Source organism: Protomyctophum parallelum (genome assembly GCF_964188405.1).
Source record: "Protomyctophum parallelum genome assembly, chromosome: 2".
Lineage (NCBI taxonomy): Eukaryota > Metazoa > Chordata > Actinopteri > Myctophiformes > Myctophidae > Protomyctophum > Protomyctophum parallelum.
Window position 1 is genome coordinate 12,679,966 of NC_139699.1, and position 17,851 is coordinate 12,697,816.

Here is a 17,851-nt window from a genome sequence, read left to right on the forward strand (position 1 = left end):
ACCTTAAAGTACCTATGCATAAATACAAGTCACCTGTCCTACTTTTTAGTAGCAGGGCAAAATACACCATATACACAATCTACACGATCTGAACCGATATAATAAATATATAGGCATGAACATATAGGCTAGTACAGATCCAAACATGTGCAGGTGTTTGGATTGTACATCAAAGATGATCCTTTTGAAACTTCTCAAGGGAACTTTCAAAGCCAATTTTTGTCTGGCCAAAGAAGGCCAGACATGTTTTACCCCCCTCGGATTTGAATGCTGGTACTACACACCGCAGCCAAGCATTTGACCTGAGGTTTAGGCCGTTTTGGACCAGGTCGAATTTGGATGAAATTTAAGACGGCAGAATGGCTTTATAAATAAAATATGCCAATGCTGAAGCCTGCGAGCTGCCAATGAGAACCAACCGACTGCAGCATACAACGTGCAGTGATGTGTTCTGAAAGGTGAATTTGTTATGAATCTCAATGCAGCATGGTACAAGGGATCCAATTTGGTCAAGGTTGAGGAGCAGGCAAACCTATAAATGGTATCACCATAATCCAATTGGGACAGAAAGAGACCAATGACCAGGTTTTTACGAGCTGAACAAGCAAAACAAGCCTTCAATCTGTAGAAGAAACACAGAGTGAATTTAAGCTTTTTGCACAAGGAATCAATGTGAAATTTGAAGTTGTGTTTATCCAAGGTGTTTATCCAACCAAAAGCCAAGGTATTTGTAGCGTTCCACCCACTCAATGGGATTTCCATCGAGAGTGGAGATGCTCATTGGAGCTGAAATAGCTCGTGGAGTGAACAACATAGCTTTAGTTTTGGTGCCATTTAGCAATAGTTTTCTCTTTATTAATTCGTGCTGCAGGGAGACGAAATCAATGGACAAATTTGCAACAGCCACCTCAAGAGTCGGCGTACAGGTGTACAGAACTGTATCATCTGCATACATGTGGTACCTAGAGTGCTTTGATTGACTACCGATGTTGTTCACATACAGAAGAAAGAGTAGGGGACCTAATATCGAACCCTGTGGGACACCTTTTTCCAAAGTTGCAGGATCAGACACAATGTCGCCTATTTTGACACACTGGGCTGTATTTTGCGTGTCTTAAGTACGAGGTCTTATTCCCTAACTTGAGTAAACTAAAGACCTGGAGGCGTGATCAATGCTCTTTGGCCACTCAGAATAGCCAAAAGGCATTGAACACGCCTCCAGGTCTTTAGTTTACTCAAGTTAGGGAATAAGACCTGGTACTTAAGACATGCAAAATACAGCCCACAGTGTCCGACCCAGCAAGTAACATTTAAACCAGCTTATCGCATTTTGACCAATGCCTAAATTGGAGTATCAAGCAAACTGGTGGTGGTGGGCTGGCTGGGTTACCTATGCGTTCCCCACATGCAACATTGTTTTTAATTGCGCAACTTTAATTGCTTGTACACTTGGACATATCCTACCAATTGCATATGACATGCCTTTAAAAAATATATTGTTTTCACGTGTAATATGTATTAGTTTTATATAATAAATTTAGAAGTGAATACATCTAGGTTTAGATGCCTGTGGCTGTGAAAGCTTGTCAGCTGCTCCGCTTGTCTACGACAGAAAAGCGGGTGAGGACAAAGCCTACGACAGCTCAACACAACTTAATAATGACAACCAAACAACCAACACAACTTACAGCTAAGACCAAACAGTAGCTGCTCTAATGCCCCAAGACCAGTAGGGGGCAGCAACACCACGGAGTACGGGGGGGGGATATCCAGATATCTGTTACATCATGTTTGGCTGTGATTCATTTGGCCATAGTAAAGTAAGTAGTAATAGTAGTAGTAAGTAGTAGTAATAAGACATTAAAGAGGTGGATTATTATAGTTTCCTAATATAAGGTCCTTTATGAATGCCAAAGAGGGCATTTGGACTGTGAAGATTCAATATCAAGCCAAATCGAGGAAGGATCCGATTTAAGCCAATTCGTAAGCACCCTGAGGTGCGCGGCCAGTTGGTAATGCCTTATATTGGGCAGATCTAGACCACCATCTGCGCTATCCATTTGAAGTTTGGCCAATTTCAGCAGAGGCTTCCTCCCACTCCAGATGAAAGTACTTAACCAGCCTTCTAGTACCTTGATAACCTTGTTTGTCAACAATACAGGAATCATTTGCAATGGATAAAGTATTCTGGGGAGAATATTAATTTTGTATTATTATAGTTAGTGAAGCCAAAGAGAGACGAGCATCTTGTATCTGATAAGACTCCACTGTATAAGTTGGAGGTGGAAGCTATAAGTTATGTGATGTCGGAGGCTGCTCTCCGTATGTCATGACATTGGGCAACTTTGACGATGGAGAGGGGCCATTATATTTCCATACTCATTCCAGAGGGGCCACATTGCATGCAAAAATAACCGATCTACAAGTTCAAAACGCTTTGCATCGCGCCGCGTTTTGAACAGCTATTTTCTTTACTATATTTGAATTGAAATCCTGAATATGTTTTTGCTATTTTTAATTGGGATCCTGAAAAGTCATTTTAACTAAATACAAATATATTGGACATAAAAAAAGACAATAACATTATTTGTAATACTACTCGGCAAGCTACTAATTTAGACTAAGTAATTAAAGTGGGTCATGTTTGCATGTTTGGAATTGTAAACAGCTGAAACCAATATTTCAGTATTCCTTAACCTGAGGGCCACATTAAGTGAAGGTGGGGGCCGCATGTGGCCCCCGGGCCGCCAGTTGCCCATGTATGTCATACAGGGAGCAGCCTTTATCCAAATAAGGCTGCTCCATTAGCAACAATGTATAACAGAACTTGTCACTGACCTCATATCCATCCCTCACATTTTCTGGCAATTCTGAACGAGATGGTCTCACGCCCCTTACACTTAATCATCTGTCAGAAATAGATACCAAACAGAATACCAAGGAGTGTGTCAAGGTTTATACTGCCTAAAACTCTAAATAATAGTAATGGAGGGTACTTGTGTTGCAGTAACTCGTGGTTTTATTAGGGTTTGCATGGTGGCATAACATGCATCTTGTTACTCCTGTATGTGCTAAAGCAATTGGGGTCATGGTGAAATGGTAGCTAAGTGAGGGACCAGGCACACCACAGATGCCTTTCAAACTATCTGGTTTAACTTTAAAATAGTCATGGAAACTTTTGGCTGTGATATTTAGTAATCAGAATCATAAGTCAATGCAGTTTCAAAGTTTTGTCTTTTGCCTGAAGGTCAGTATAGACCGAAAGCTTGCAAATAAATTGATTGTGCACAGATTTGAGTGGAGCTTCCCTTTATTTTTTCTTTATTATCCTTTTGTGACTCCAGCACCTCACTTAAGTGTTTTTCAGCAGATGAGCGGAAGGTTTTGTCTTTTCAAATCATCCGTTGAGGACAACAGATCGAATATACTGTAGAGTCCAGTGCTGTCTCAATGTCTCCCCAGATTGGATTTTGTGCCCCTCCATTCCAGATTGGCCAGTAGTACCCTACCCTACCAATATTTTAATGTTTTACAAATGTTAAATCTATAAGTTCTTCATGATTATTGTAAATATATACATTAGTTAATAGAAATACAAGGTAATATATGCATGCAGAAGACATTATAATGTTCAACATATTTGTATTTCTTTGTTTGTTGTTGGTGCTGCTGCATAATTGTAGCCTACTTGTAGCCTTTTTCAAGCATCACTTTGTTAATAGGCGACTAATTGTTATACATACAGTAGGGGGGGTTTGAAAGATGAAGTGCCCCCTTTGGAAAAAAGTATGCCCCCCTGCTGATTTGTGCCTGGAAACGGCACTGGTAGAGTCTGACTTAGCTTACGAATTGCTTAACATCTGAAAACTAATATACTAGGCAGGCTGGCCAAAAAAAGTAATTCAGTCATAATGGAACTATAAATCAACTTGGCTCCAACCTGAGTAGGCTCACTTGTCTCTCTTACATCTATTTGTAGACAACGAGGTAAGCAGCAGGATTTTGTAGCTTAAACTGACTTAAATATGAACCCACAACAATGTACAGTGTACTGTACACCATAGATGCTTATTATTTCATATTGTTAACGTCAACTCCTGTAATACATTTAGAATGGAACAGAAGGCATTCTTTCTTTAGCAGATGTTGATATTACAGTCAACATGGCATTGCACTAATATTACAGACAGTCAACATGGCATGATTGCATCATTGCACTAATATTACAGTCAACATGGCATTGCACTAATATTACAGACAGTCAACATGGCATTGCACTAATATTACAGACAGTCAACATGGCATTGCACTGTATGTTGACATTACAGTCAACATGGCATTGCACCAATCACAGAAGCTTCTCGAACGTCCGTAGAGAACGTATGCAGACAGCAGTGGTGGAAAGTAACTAAGTACTTTTACTTAAGTACTGTACTTAAGTACATTTTTTAGGTATCTTTTTTTTCTTTTTTACTTGAGTATTTCCAATTTCCAGTACTTTTACTTCTACTCCACTACATCTCAGAGCCAACATTTGTACTTTTACTTCACTACAATTATTACAATTGGTACAATTTTGTACATATTTTGAACTTGTGAATTGGCACATTCTGCACAATGAGTACTTTTACTTTTAGTACTTGAAGTACATTTTGATGCCAATACTTTTGTACTTTTACTCAAGTACATTTTCAATTCCGTACTTTCACTTGTAACTTGTAGTAGTTCTAAATTGCAGTATTGGTACTTTCACTTAAGTAAAACAATCGAGTACTTTTTCCACCACTGGCAGGCAGAGGTATTGAATATCCCAGCTGTTGATAATTGTGACATTTCAGTATTTTGCTCTCTCTCTCTCTCTCTCTTACCTGCTACTCTGTATAGAGGGTATATGCGCGTGACATCATCATCAAACCCGGAAGTTATGCAGGAAGGCCTACCGAGTGGCAAAAAACTACTTTCTGGCCTTGACAGCCCATACATCCACACAGAAAAGTCCTATCTGATTGCATTAGCAACATTAAACAATGTTAAACTCACTTTGCATGTTGCTTTGCCACTCGATGTGCCATTCACTTTAAGCATGCGTGTATGCATGTATGTCTGCCAATGGGTGTGTCACAGTGTTTATGTTTACTTCACCTCTCTAAAAATAGCTTTTGCCCTTGTGCTGATGATGGGAGGGTCCTGCAGGATGCTACTTCTCTATAATCTCCTGGACGACGGTCCCATTTTCTGGAAATTGCAGTAGGTTACTGCAGTTATCAGCTCACAGGAAACTAATTTAACTAAAGGTGTACAAATCTGAGCAGAAGGTATGTTTGCTGTTGTTCTGTGAATTTACAAAAAAATCTGACTTGAAGAGCTGCTGGGAAATATACTGGAGGCAATGAAAGATACAAGATACTGTTAAAACTGACCATATTTTGAAGTTACTGTTGTTTATCCGTTGAAGCATTTTACCAGACTGCTTCTCCTGGGATTCTTCTCGGCTGGACGAATACTTGAACTTGCTGAACATGGAACAAGCAGACAGTATCAAATAATTTGATAAGAGCAGGAGCCAGGGACACAATCCACAAGGTAAGTGTTGTTTAATCGTGTAATAATTTACCCGTTACATTATTTTATCCTAGGAAGTAAGAACTGTTGGCCTTTGGGTCACTGGGTGTCACCCTCTGTCATGATGCATCTGTTGTTTTGTTGTACTTTTTTGTGTCGTCTTATACTGTACATTTACTTCTTTATTGTGTTGTGTAAAATTAAAAAAAGGAATTTAAAACTATAATAGTAAAAAGAAAAAAAGAAATGAAAATACTTAATGGCTTTTCTTTTCTCCTTTTGCTTCCCCCCCCCCCCTGATGATAATCCTGTCAACAGAGATCATGGCTACGTTGCTCACATCATACAGTGTGGGGGGGAGAGCAACAACATGAAGATGGAAGAGGAGGAAGAGGGATATGGGGAGAAGTCTGGAGAAGGTCAAATTACCTTAACTGTCCCGAGACCAGACAGGGCTCCCAGTTTCTACTTCATGGCTGATAAAGAGATGTATTGCTATGCAGGACACGAGATCACCATCACTGGCTCTCTTGACTCCATTGCAGGCATGATATGGCCAGCGGTGAGGAGAATCATTTACATTTAGCCTTTTCTTCTTCAAAAAACCAAAAAAAACATTAACATTTATTAATTATTATATTAGCATTATTTCTGTCTAGATTTATGTAAATAATAAAAATATATTATATATAATAATTACCCACAGGCTCTGGCACTCTGCCGGTACCTTGAGACTCACCATAAACAGCTGAGTCTTCGAGACAAGGCCGTTCTGGAGGTCGGTGCTGGGACCGGTCTCGTGTCTATTGTAGCGACGCTGCTTGGTGAGTCAGAGGAATGCACTGCACACCCAAAAGGCCCACCTCACGTCCTCACTTCACATGACATGACATATCTGATAGACTGTATGTGCTTTGAGAGGTCCTCTAAACTTTGGTTTTCAGGTGCTTGGGTGACGGCCACGGACCTTGAGGATACCCTGAGGCACCTGGAATGGAACCTGTCCAGGAACACCAGGGGACGATGCAGGTACACCCCCCAAGTGGCAGCTCTGCCCTGGGGTTACGACCTGGAGAGCAGCTTCCCTAAATCAGTCTACAAATATGACTATGTCCTGGCGACGGACGTGGTCTATCACCACGACCACCTGGACGAACTACTGGCCACCATGAAACATTTCTGTCAGCCAGGAACCACTCTGATATGGGCCAATCAGATGAGGTTTCAGACTGATCTGACCTTCACAGAGAAGTTTAAAAAGGCCTTCCACACAGAACTGCTGGTTGAAGACGGGAAGATGAAGATCTTCATGGTGACGTGCCGGGAGGGAGAGACGGAAGACGACCTGGTTGAGGAAACACAAGGCAGACGTCATGAGGAGCGGAGAGAGGAAGAGGAGGAGGAGGAAGGAGAGAGGGAGGAAGAGATGGGAGAGAAAGAGGAGTACTGTGTCAGTACTGCAGAGACCATGGCTGATGGAGCAGTACCAAACAGTCTAAACCAAGACAGAACAGAACATAAGTCAAAGCAGGCCCAGGAGAGAGTTGACTATAAAGAACAGGATGAGGAGGAAGATGAGTGTAGCCAGGCATCTGTGCAGAACCAGAACCTGGATCTAGAGGAAGAAACAGAAAACAATGACTCAACATGTGGCACTCTGACCAATCAGGATGAAGACACAGGAAGCGGTGAGTCATTGGCTGCATGAATGAAAACATATTGGTGGAACATTTAAGTACTGTATTTTTGTAGGAATTATGAGGTATTTTTTACTTCTCTTAAGTGTTTCTGTTTTTTATACTTTGTACTCACTACTCAACTAGGCTATATCTCAGAGGCAAATATTGTTTGTTTGTATGTTTAGAGCGTTTTACTCCACTAAAACTAGAGTGCTGGCCATTGGGAAATGCGGGACAACTCCTGAATGGCCGGTCCAGTCCATAATAATAATAATCATATATTTAAGATAGAAGAAGATACACAATTATCTTTTAACAAGGTAACAGCCTATATAATCATGTTGCTTTGTGACATAATAATGTTGTGCACAGCAGCCGCTCTCAGCCATCCTGGCTGCAGCGCAGCCTGTTAGGTCACTGTAGGACCTAAAGTGACCTAAAATGCGCTCGCACGCCCTTGATTCGTCTGTGTTTCGTTTCGTCCGCTCCACTTCCCGGGCTGAATTATGGGCCCACCACGTCCCTGAAACCATATAGTTACTATAGTTACTTTGCAGATTTAGACGATTGATTCAAAACATACATTAACGGTAATAATTATAGTTTAACCACATAAACCCTAGAGGCCTTATTCTAGGTAGGGGGAACATTCTACGAAGATAGCTGATCTACAACCTCATAGCTCGTTGCATTGCAATGTGTTGTGAGCTTGCAGATTGCGTATTTTTGACTGGTGTAGCGGGAAAAAAGAAGGGGCCTAGTACACAGCCCTGGTGGACTACGGTCAACGAAGGATATACTGTAGTAGTAGGGCTCATGCGTTTAAGCTACCCATTAGCACATACAGTAGGTAATTACAGTTACCAGCTGAAACATTAAAGGAGCATTCAGTGATTTGGGTGATTTGGAAACCAGCCAGTCCGCCCCGGTAACAAGATGTGCACATGCACGCACTAGTGGGGGGGGGGGGACACACACACACAGAGCTTTAATGGAAATTGCTCTCAGGAACAGCTCAATGTCACCGCACTTTGTATAATTCCTCCTCTTCTTCAGTCTTCAGTTCCAAATTTGCATTTCCACTTTGTTTCAAATGTCCACCATTGTTGATTTTCCAAACTGGCATGGAATGGAAACAAGCCTGGTTTTATCTAGCATCAGTATTATAATGACTCAAATATTAAATAATCTGCATATCAGCACCCCCACCACCTCAGGACATTGTGGTACTGCAGCTAAAACTGCTTTCGAAGTCCAGAAAGAAATGACAAGGACTGGTTTTATCAGAGTGGTGATTGAGGATCAAACCATTAGAAATAACTTTGAGGGACATAGACAATATGATATTAAATATTAAAAGCAGTTTTAAAATGCATGTTATTTGCGCTTTAAGAACACATTTAATGCATTACTAATTTCAATGTAATATTATGATTGAGAAATTAGCCATTCTGCATAATGTTTGGTACAGTATATTTTGATGACAGTATACTTTTGTAATTTTAGACAAATGCAATTTTAAATGCATGCAATGCTTTTCTTGTAACAAAGCATTTATTACATTGTGATATTGCTACTTTTACCGAGTACTGACCATGGAATACGTGCTATACATCGACATCTACTATATTTCAATATCAATGAACTGCAATCTCCATTTACAGAAAACAATTGTGTGATTTGATCAATTTACTACATGTGTGCAGCAAAGAAGGCCACAGAGCAACAACTACCATGGGCTCCTGTGTTCTACACCACATTTGGAAAAGACATCTACTACTACGTGGGAGAGAAGATCAACATCCGTGAGTCCATAGACTCCTATGGAGCGGTAATGTGGCCAGCGGTGAGTGTCTGTCTCTGCCAACATGGAAACGTTCATACAAATTACAGTGTTGAGTTCCATATCATCACATGTTACTACTGGCTCATTCTGTCTCACATGTTACAGTCCTACTGGTTCCCTCTGTCTCACATGTTACAGTCCTACTGGTTCCCTCTGTCTCACATGTTACTCAGTCCTACTGGTTCCCTCTGTCTCACATGTTACAGTCCTACTGGTTCCCTCTGTCTCACATGTTACAGTCCTACTGGTTCCCTCTGTCTCACATGTTACTCAGTCCTACTGGTTCCCTCTGTCTCACATGTTACAGTCCTACTGGTTCCCTCTGTCTCACATGTTACAGTCCTACTGGTTCCCTCTGTCTCACATGTTACAGTCCTACTGGTTCCCTCTGTCTCACATGTTACAGTCCTACTGGTTCCCTCTGTCTCACATGTTACAGTCATACTGGTTCCCTCTGTCTCACATGTTACTCAGTCCTACTGGTTCCCTCTGTCTCACATGTTACAGTCCTACTGGTTCCCTCGGTCTCACATGTTACAGTCCTACTGGTTCCCTCTGTCTCACATGTTACAGTCCTACTGGTTCCCTCTGTCTCACATGTTACAGTCCTACTGGTTCCCTCTGTCTCACATGTTACAGTCCTACTGGTTCCCTCTGTCTCACATGTTACTCAGTCCTACTGGTTCCCTCTGTCTCACATGTTACTCAGTCCTACTGGTTCCCTCTGTCTCACATGTTACAGTCCTACTGGTTCCCTCTGTCTCACATGTTACTCAGTCCTACTGGTTCCATCTGTCTCACATGTTACAGTCCTACTGGTTCCCTCTGTCTCACATGTTACAGTCCTACTGGTTCCCTCTGTCTCACATGTTACTCAGTCCTACTGGTTCCCTCTGTCTCACATGTTACTCAGTCCTACTGGTTCCCTCTGTCTCACATGTTACAGTCCTACTGGTTCCATCTGTCTCACATGTTACAGTCCTACTGGTTCCCTCTGTCTCACATGTTACTCAGTCCTACTGGTTCCCTCTGTCTCACATGTTACAGTCCTACTGGTTCCCTCTGTCTCACATGTTACAGTCCTACTGGTTCCCTCTGTCTCACATGTTACAGTCCTACTGGTTCCATCTGTCTCACATGTTACAGTCCTACTGGTTCCATCTGTCTCACATGTTACAGTCCTACTGGTTCCCTCTGTCTCACATGTTACTCAGTCCTACTGGTTCCCTCTGTCTCACATGTTACAGTCCTACTGGTTCCCTCTGTCTCACATGTTACTCAGTCCTACTGGTTCCATCTGTCTCACATGTTACAGTCCTACTGGTTCCCTCTGTCTCACATGTTACAGTCCTACTGGTTCCCTCTGTCTCACATGTTACTCAGTCCTACTGGTTCCCTCTGTCTCACATGTTACAGTCCTACTGGTTCCATCTGTCTCACATGTTACAGTCCTACTGGTTCCCTCTGTCTCACATGTTACAGTCCTACTGGTTCCCTCTGTCTCACATGTTACTCAGTCCTACTGGTTCCCTCTGTCTCACATGTTACTCAGTCCTACTGGTTCCCTCTGTCTCACATGTTACAGTCCTACTGGTTCCCTCTGTCTCACATGTTACAGTCCTACTGGTTCCCTCTGTCTCACATGTTACTCAGTCCTACTGGTTCCCTCTGTCTCACATGTTACAGTCCTACTGGTTCCCTCTGTCTCACATGTTACAGTCCTACTGGTTCCCTCTGTCTCACATGTTACTCAGTCCTACTGGTTCCCTCTGTCTCACATGTTACTCAGTCCTACTGGTTCCCTCTGTCTCACATGTTACAGTCCTACTGGTTCCCTCTGTCTCACATGTTACAGTCCTACTGGTTCCCTCTGTCTCACATGTTACAGTCCTACTGGTTCCCTCTGTCTCACATGTTACAGTCCTACTGGTTCCCTCTGTCTCACATGTTACAGTCCTACTGGTTCCATCTGTCTCACATGTTACAGTCCTACTGGTTCCCTCTGTCTCACATGTTACAGTCCTACTGGTTCCCTCTGTCTCACATGTTACAGTCCTACTGGTTCCCTCTGTCTCACATGTTACTCAGTCCTACTGGTTCCATCTGTCTCACATGTTACAGTCCTACTGGTTCCCTCTGTCTCACATGTTACAGTCCTACTGGTTCCCTCTGTCTCACATGTTACTCAGTCCTACTGGTTCCCTCTGTCTCACATGTTACTCAGTCCTACTGGTTCCCTCTGTCTCACATGTTACAGTCCTACTGGTTCCCTCTGTCTCACATGTTACAGTCCTACTGGTTCCCTCTGTCTCACATGTTACAGTCCTACTGGTTCCCTCTGTCTCACATGTTACTCAGTCCTACTGGTTCCCTCTGTCTCACATGTTACTCAGTCCTACTGGTTCCCTCTGTCTCACATGTTACAGTCCTACTGGTTCCCTCTGTCTCACATGTTACAGTCCTACTGGTTCCCTCTGTCTCACATGTTACAGTCCTACTGGTTCCCTCTGTCTCACATGTTACTCAGTCCTACTGGTTCCCTCTGTCTCACATGTTACTCAGTCCTACTGGTTCCCTCTGTCTCACATGTTACAGTCCTACTGGTTCCCTCTGTCTCACATGTTACTCAGTCCTACTGGTTCCCTCTGTCTCACATGTTACAGTCCTACTGGTTCCATCTGTCTCACATGTTACAGTCCTACTGGTTCCCTCTGTCTCACATGTTACTCAGTCCTACTGGTTCCCTCTGTCTCACATGTTACAGTCCTACTGGTTCCCTCTGTCTCACATGTTACTCAGTCCTACTGGTTCCCTCTGTCTCACATGTTACAGTCCTACTGGTTCCCTCTGTCTCACATGTTACTCAGTCCTACTGGTTCCCTCTGTCTCACATGTTACAGTCCTACTGGTTCCCTCTGTCTCACATGTTACTCAGTCCTACTGGTTCCCTCTGTCTCACATGTTACAGTCCTACTGGTTCCCTCTGTCTCACATGTTACAGTCCTACTGGTTCCCTCTGTCTCACATGTTACAGTCCTACTGGTTCCCTCTGTCTCACATGTTACAGTCCTACTGGTTCCCTCTGTCTCACATGTTACAGTCCTACTGGTTCCCTCTGTCTCACATGTTACAGTCCTACTGGTTCCCTCTGTCTCACATGTTACTCAGTCCTACTGGTTCCCTCTGTCTCACATGTTACAGTCCTACTGGTTCCATCTGTCTCACATGTTACAGTCCTACTGGTTCCCTCTGTCTCACATGTTACAGTCCTACTGGTTCCCTCTGTCTCACATGTTACAGTCCTACTGGTTCCATCTGTCTCACATGTTACAGTCCTACTGGTTCCCTCTGTCTCACATGTTACTCAGTCCTACTGGTTCCCTCTGTCTCACATGTTACAGTCCTACTGGTTCCCTCTGTCTCACATGTTACAGTCCTACTGGTTCCATCTGTCTCACATGTTACAGTCCTACTGGTTCCCTCTGTCTCACATGTTACAGTCCTACTGGTTCCCTCTGTCTCACATGTTACTCAGTCCTACTGGTTCCCTCTGTCTCACATGTTACAGTCCTACTGGTTCCATCTGTCTCAAATGTTACAGTCCTACTGGTTCCCTCTGTCTCACATGTTACTCAGTCCTACTGGTTCCCTCTGTCTCACATGTTACAGTCCTACTGGTTCCCTCTGTCTCACATGTTACTCAGTCCTACTGGTTCCCTCTGTCTCACATGTTACTCAGTCCTACTGGTTCCATCTGTCTCACATGTTACAGTCCTACTGGTTCCCTCTGTCTCACATGTTACAGTCCTACTGGTTCCCTCTGTCTCACATGTTACTCAGTCCTACTGGTTCCCTCTGTCTCACATGTTACAGTCCTACTGGTTCCATCTGTCTCACATGTTACAGTCCTACTGGTTCCCTCTGTCTCACATGTTACAGTCCTACTGGTTCCCTCTGTCTCACATGTTACTCAGTCCTACTGGTTCCCTCTGTCTCACATGTTACTCAGTCCTACTGGTTCCCTCTGTCTCACATGTTACAGTCCTACTGGTTCCCTCTGTCTCACATGTTACAGTCCTACTGGTTCCCTCTGTCTCACATGTTACAGTCCTACTGGTTCCCTCTGTCTCACATGTTACTCAGTCCTACTGGTTCCCTCTGTCTCACATGTTACTCAGTCCTACTGGTTCCCTCTGTCTCACATGTTACAGTCCTACTGGTTCCCTCTGTCTCACATGTTACAGTCCTACTGGTTCCCTCTGTCTCACATGTTACAGTCCTACTGGTTCCCTCTGTCTCACATGTTACTCAGTCCTACTGGTTCCCTCTGTCTCACATGTTACTCAGTCCTACTGGTTCCCTCTGTCTCACATGTTACAGTCCTACTGGTTCCCTCTGTCTCACATGTTACTCAGTCCTACTGGTTCCCTCTGTCTCACATGTTACAGTCCTACTGGTTCCATCTGTCTCACATGTTACAGTCCTACTGGTTCCCTCTGTCTCACATGTTACTCAGTCCTACTGGTTCCCTCTGTCTCACATGTTACAGTCCTACTGGTTCCCTCTGTCTCACATGTTACAGTCCTACTGGTTCCCTCTGTCTCACATGTTACAGTCCTACTGGTTCCCTCTGTCTCACATGTTACTCAGTCCTACTGGTTCCCTCTGTCTCACATGTTACAGTCCTACTGGTTCCATCTGTCTCACATGTTACAGTCCTACTGGTTCCCTCTGTCTCACATGTTACAGTCCTACTGGTTCCCTCTGTCTCACATGTTACTCAGTCCTACTGGTTCCCTCTGTCTCACATGTTACTCAGTCCTATTGGTTCCCTCTGTCTCACATGTTACAGTCCTACTGGTTCCCTCTGTCTCACATGTTACAGTCCTACTGGTTCCCTCTGTCTCACATGTTACAGTCCTACTGGTTCCCTCTGTCTCACATGTTACTCAGTCCTACTGGTTCCCTCTGTCTCACATGTTACAGTCCTACTGGTTCCATCTGTCTCACATGTTACAGTCCTACTGGTTCCCTCTGTCTCACATGTTACTCAGTCCTACTGGTTCCCTCTGTCTCACATGTTACTCAGTCCTACTGGTTCCCTCTGTCTCACATGTTACTCAGTCCTACTGGTTCCCTCTGTCTCACATGTTACTCAGTCCTACTGGTTCCCTCTGTCTCACATGTTACAGTCCTACTGGTTCCCTCTGTCTCACATGTTACTCAGTCCTACTGGTTCCCTCTGTCTCACATGTTACAGTCCTACTGGTTCCCTCTGTCTCACATGTTACTCAGTCCTACTGGTTCCCTCTGTCTCACATGTTACAGTCCTACTGGTTCCCTCTGTCTCACATGTTACAGTCCTACTGGTTCCCTCTGTCTCACATGTTACAGTCCAACTGGTTCCCTCTGTCTCAGTCCAACTGGTTCCCTCTGTCTCAGTCCAACTGGTTCCCTGTCTCACATGTTACAGTCCTACTGGTTCCCTCTGTCTCACATGTTACAGTCCTACTGGTTCCCTCTGTCTCACATGTTACAGTCCTACTGGTTCCCTCTGTCTCAGTCCAACTGGTTCCCTCTGTCTCAGTCCTACTGGTTCCCTCTGTCTCACATGTTACTCAGTCCTACTGGTTCCCTCTGTCTCACATGTTACAGTCCTACTGGTTCCCTCTGTCTCACATGTTACAGTCCTACTGGTTCCCTCTGTCTCACATGTTACAGTCCAACTGGTTCCCTCTGTCTCAGTCCAACTGGTTCCCTCTGTCTCAGTCCTACTGGTTCTACTGGTTCCCTCTGTCTCAGTCCTACTGGTTCTACTGGTTCCCTCTGTCTCAGCTCTACTGGTTCCTCTGTCTCACAGGCATTGGCTTTGTGTTCCTACTTGGATAACAACAGGCAGGAGGTGAACCTGACGGGGAAGGAGGTTCTGGAGCTGGGATCAGGAACCGGCCTGGTTACCATTGTGGCCAGTCTGCTGGGTATGACTTGACGAACAAACATTTATCAGCTTAGAAACATTTCAGCGCCACCTGGTGGTCACCAGTCTAGGCTCTGAGTGCCAATTCTCCCATTATAAAAATAGAAAGAAAGAATTTGTAATTCTATTATGCATGTAATGTGCATGTCATCACCTGTACACCAGATTAGAGGAATTTTCCATATATGGATATGGGGGAGACGTCCCGTGGCATCCATTACAAAGACGTCAATTAGACGTCTTGACGTTTTTGGCTACTAAACAGTTTTAATATCATGCATGGAAAAGGAATTTGTACTTGACAATGGGATCATGTACAGCAAGACGCACAAGCCACCATAATATAATGTACGATATGTGGGAAACCAAACACTCAAAAACAACCAAAAGAAAACGATATTAGGCTGTTTTGGGCTGTGCTACTCTGCTACAACTACCATCTACGGTAGTTTAAACTGTGTTTTACCTGTGAATCTGAGTTGTACTTATTATAACCATAACTTTAATTATCTAACAGTTCAAATTATAGCCTTTTGTGCAATTATTTAATGGTCATATCTTTTCAGGGGCCTCAGCAACAGCTACTGATTTACCTGATGTGTTCGGTAACCTGAAGTTCAATGTGATGAGGAACACCAAGGCATGCAGGTACACCCCCCAGGTGTCAGTCCTGTCCTGGGGTTACGACCTGGAGCACACCCACCCTAAATCACTCCATCACTACGACTACGTGCTGGCGGCTGACGTGGTCTATCATCATGATTATCTGGACGAGCTGCTGGCCACCATGAAACATTTCTGTCAGCCAGGAACCACTCTGATCTGGGCCAATAAGGTGAGGTATGAGGCTGATCTGACCTTCACAGAGAAGTTTAAAAAGGCCTTCCACACAGAACTGCTGGTTGAAGACGGGGAGATGAAGATCTTCATGGCGACGTGCCGGGAGGGAGAGACGGAAGACGACCTGGTTGAGGAAACACAAGGCAGACTTCATGAGGAATGCTGCAAAGACACCGAAAACAATGACTCAACATGTGGCACTCTGACCAATCAGGATGAAGACACTGGAAGAGGCGAGTCGTAATTCACATGAAGGTTTTTAAAAGAAAAACCATGCAATACATTCTATAAATCTACCTATCTCTCAACATCAACTGCAGGCAAAGCCTCCACTTATGATATTATCAATCTGATCCGTGCAGCAAAGAACACTGAGCAGATGGCTGCCGCTGTGCAGCAGCAGAGCAGACCGGCCTGGGCTCCCACGGTCCAGAGCGACAGATGGGGAAAGGATATTTACTACTATGTAGGAGAGAAGATCACCATTCATGAAGCCTTTGACTCCTATGGAGCGGTAATGTGGCCAGCGGTGAGTGTCTCTGCCAACATGGAAACAGACGATACAGATTACTGTGTTGGGTTCCATATCAAAGCCTACCGCATTGGTTCACAACTTCACATGAAGTGACGTGTTACTCAGTCTTACTGGTTCCATCTGTCTCACAGGCATTGGCTTTGTGTTACAACCTGGATAACAACAGCTGGCAGGAGGTGAACCTGATGGGGAAGGAGGTTCTGGAGCTGGGATCAGGAACCGGCCTGGTTACCATCGTGGCCAGTCTGCTGGGTATGACTTGACGAACACACATTTAACAGCTTAGAAACAACAGAATCAATATCATGCCTGGAAAAGGAATTTGGACTCGACTAAAGTGATCACAGCACAACACACAAATTTATTTCAAATGATAACCTGTTGTGATATTCTGCGTATAAGATACATAATCATGACTTGATCATATCTTTTCAGGGGCCAGAGCAACAGCCACTGATCTGCCCGATGTGATGATTAACCTCCGAGACAACGTGACGAGGAACACCAGGGAGAGATGCAGGTACACACCCGAGGTGTCGGTCCTGTCCTGGGGTTACAACCTGGAGCGCACCCACCCTAAATCAGTCTATCGCTACGACTACGTGCTGGCGACGGACGTGGTCTATCATCACGATTACCTGGACGAGCTGCTGGCCACCATGAAACATTTCTGTCAGCCAGGAACCACTCTGATCTGGGCCAATAAGGTGAGGCTTTCCACCGATCTGAACTTCACTGAGAAGTTTAAGAAGGCCTTCCACACGGCCCTGTTGTTTGAAGACGGGGAGATGAAGATCTTCATCGCAACGTACCGGGAGTCCGGGACTCGAAGACGCCAGTGGGATCTGGTTTAGGAAATAGATCTGACTTTCACTGATCTACAAGAGAAAACACTTCTAGCATTACCCTGCTGTTTCTTAAAGGGATAGTTCAGATTTTTTTTACTTGAGCTGTATGAAATACTTGCCATTAGTATAGTGGTTGCAACTGTATTGATTGATTTCCCGAGTTCCGTGGTTGGAGTTCTGCCCATCGTCAGGAGGTGCCTTCCAACGTCTCATAAACAAATATATTCTGTGTAAATTGATTGGATGAAAGTGTAATAAGCCATGAAGCCCGTCATTGACTACATGCGGCACAGCACTGTAATTTGTATTTAATGCTTTCTCCCTTTGTTAACCATTACTGTACATTTTTGCATAATTAATTATAAATGTCTCCGACAAACTAAATTGCTTATTTACAGAATTAATTAACTTTTTTGCAATGCTTCCTGTACAAATTATTGATCAGCAAACAACTTGACAAACATGACCGATATCGTGATAGTATAGGAGGCAGATATGAACCTGCAGGGCATAGAAAGTATACATGAAAATAAATGAAAAACAGGGCATAATCAAATTCTTCCA

At 43.8% G+C, this 17,851-nt stretch overlaps 2 protein-coding genes across 3 annotated transcripts in view; one reads left to right on the forward strand and one right to left on the reverse strand.

The window, feature by feature from the left end:
* Positions 1-17,851, reverse strand: part of tpp2 (tripeptidyl peptidase 2) — a 301,990-nt gene that overhangs the window by 253,050 nt on the left and 31,089 nt on the right. The gene's annotated exons all lie outside the window — the stretch shown is intronic.
* mettl21ca (methyltransferase 21C, AARS1 lysine a) lies at positions 5,179-17,846 on the forward strand. Of its 2 annotated transcripts, XM_083759754.1 has the most exons (11): positions 5,179-5,315; positions 5,456-5,583; positions 5,881-6,124; positions 6,269-6,386; positions 6,507-7,250; positions 8,948-9,087; positions 14,948-15,065; positions 15,631-16,137; positions 16,267-16,433; positions 16,571-16,691; positions 16,875-17,846. In XM_083759754.1, exons 3-11 carry the CDS (start codon positions 5,933-5,935, stop codon positions 17,291-17,293), a joined length of 2,526 nt encoding a protein of 841 aa, XP_083615880.1. In that variant the 5' UTR covers positions 5,179-5,315; positions 5,456-5,583; positions 5,881-5,932; the 3' UTR covers positions 17,294-17,846. The 2 variants fall into 2 exon arrangements, with proteins under 2 accessions (XP_083615880.1, XP_083615881.1); XM_083759755.1 differs by lacking the exon at positions 5,179-5,315 and having other exon boundaries at positions 5,329-5,583.

What these genes read in the sequence shown, in the direction of transcription:
- mettl21ca (XM_083759754.1), top strand. Translation starts at nt 5,933, where the DNA reads ATGAAGATGGAAGAGGAGGAAGAGGGATATGGGGAGAAGTCTGGAGAA. An exon ending in GAGCGGTAATGTGGCCAGCG is followed by an intron (nt 9,088 to 14,947) that starts GTGAGTGTCTGT and finishes TCTGTCTCACAG; the next exon opens with GCATTGGCTTTGTGTTCCTA. An exon ending in GGATGAAGACACTGGAAGAG is followed by an intron (nt 16,138 to 16,266) that starts GCGAGTCGTAAT and finishes TGATCCGTGCAG; the next exon opens with CAAAGAACACTGAGCAGATG.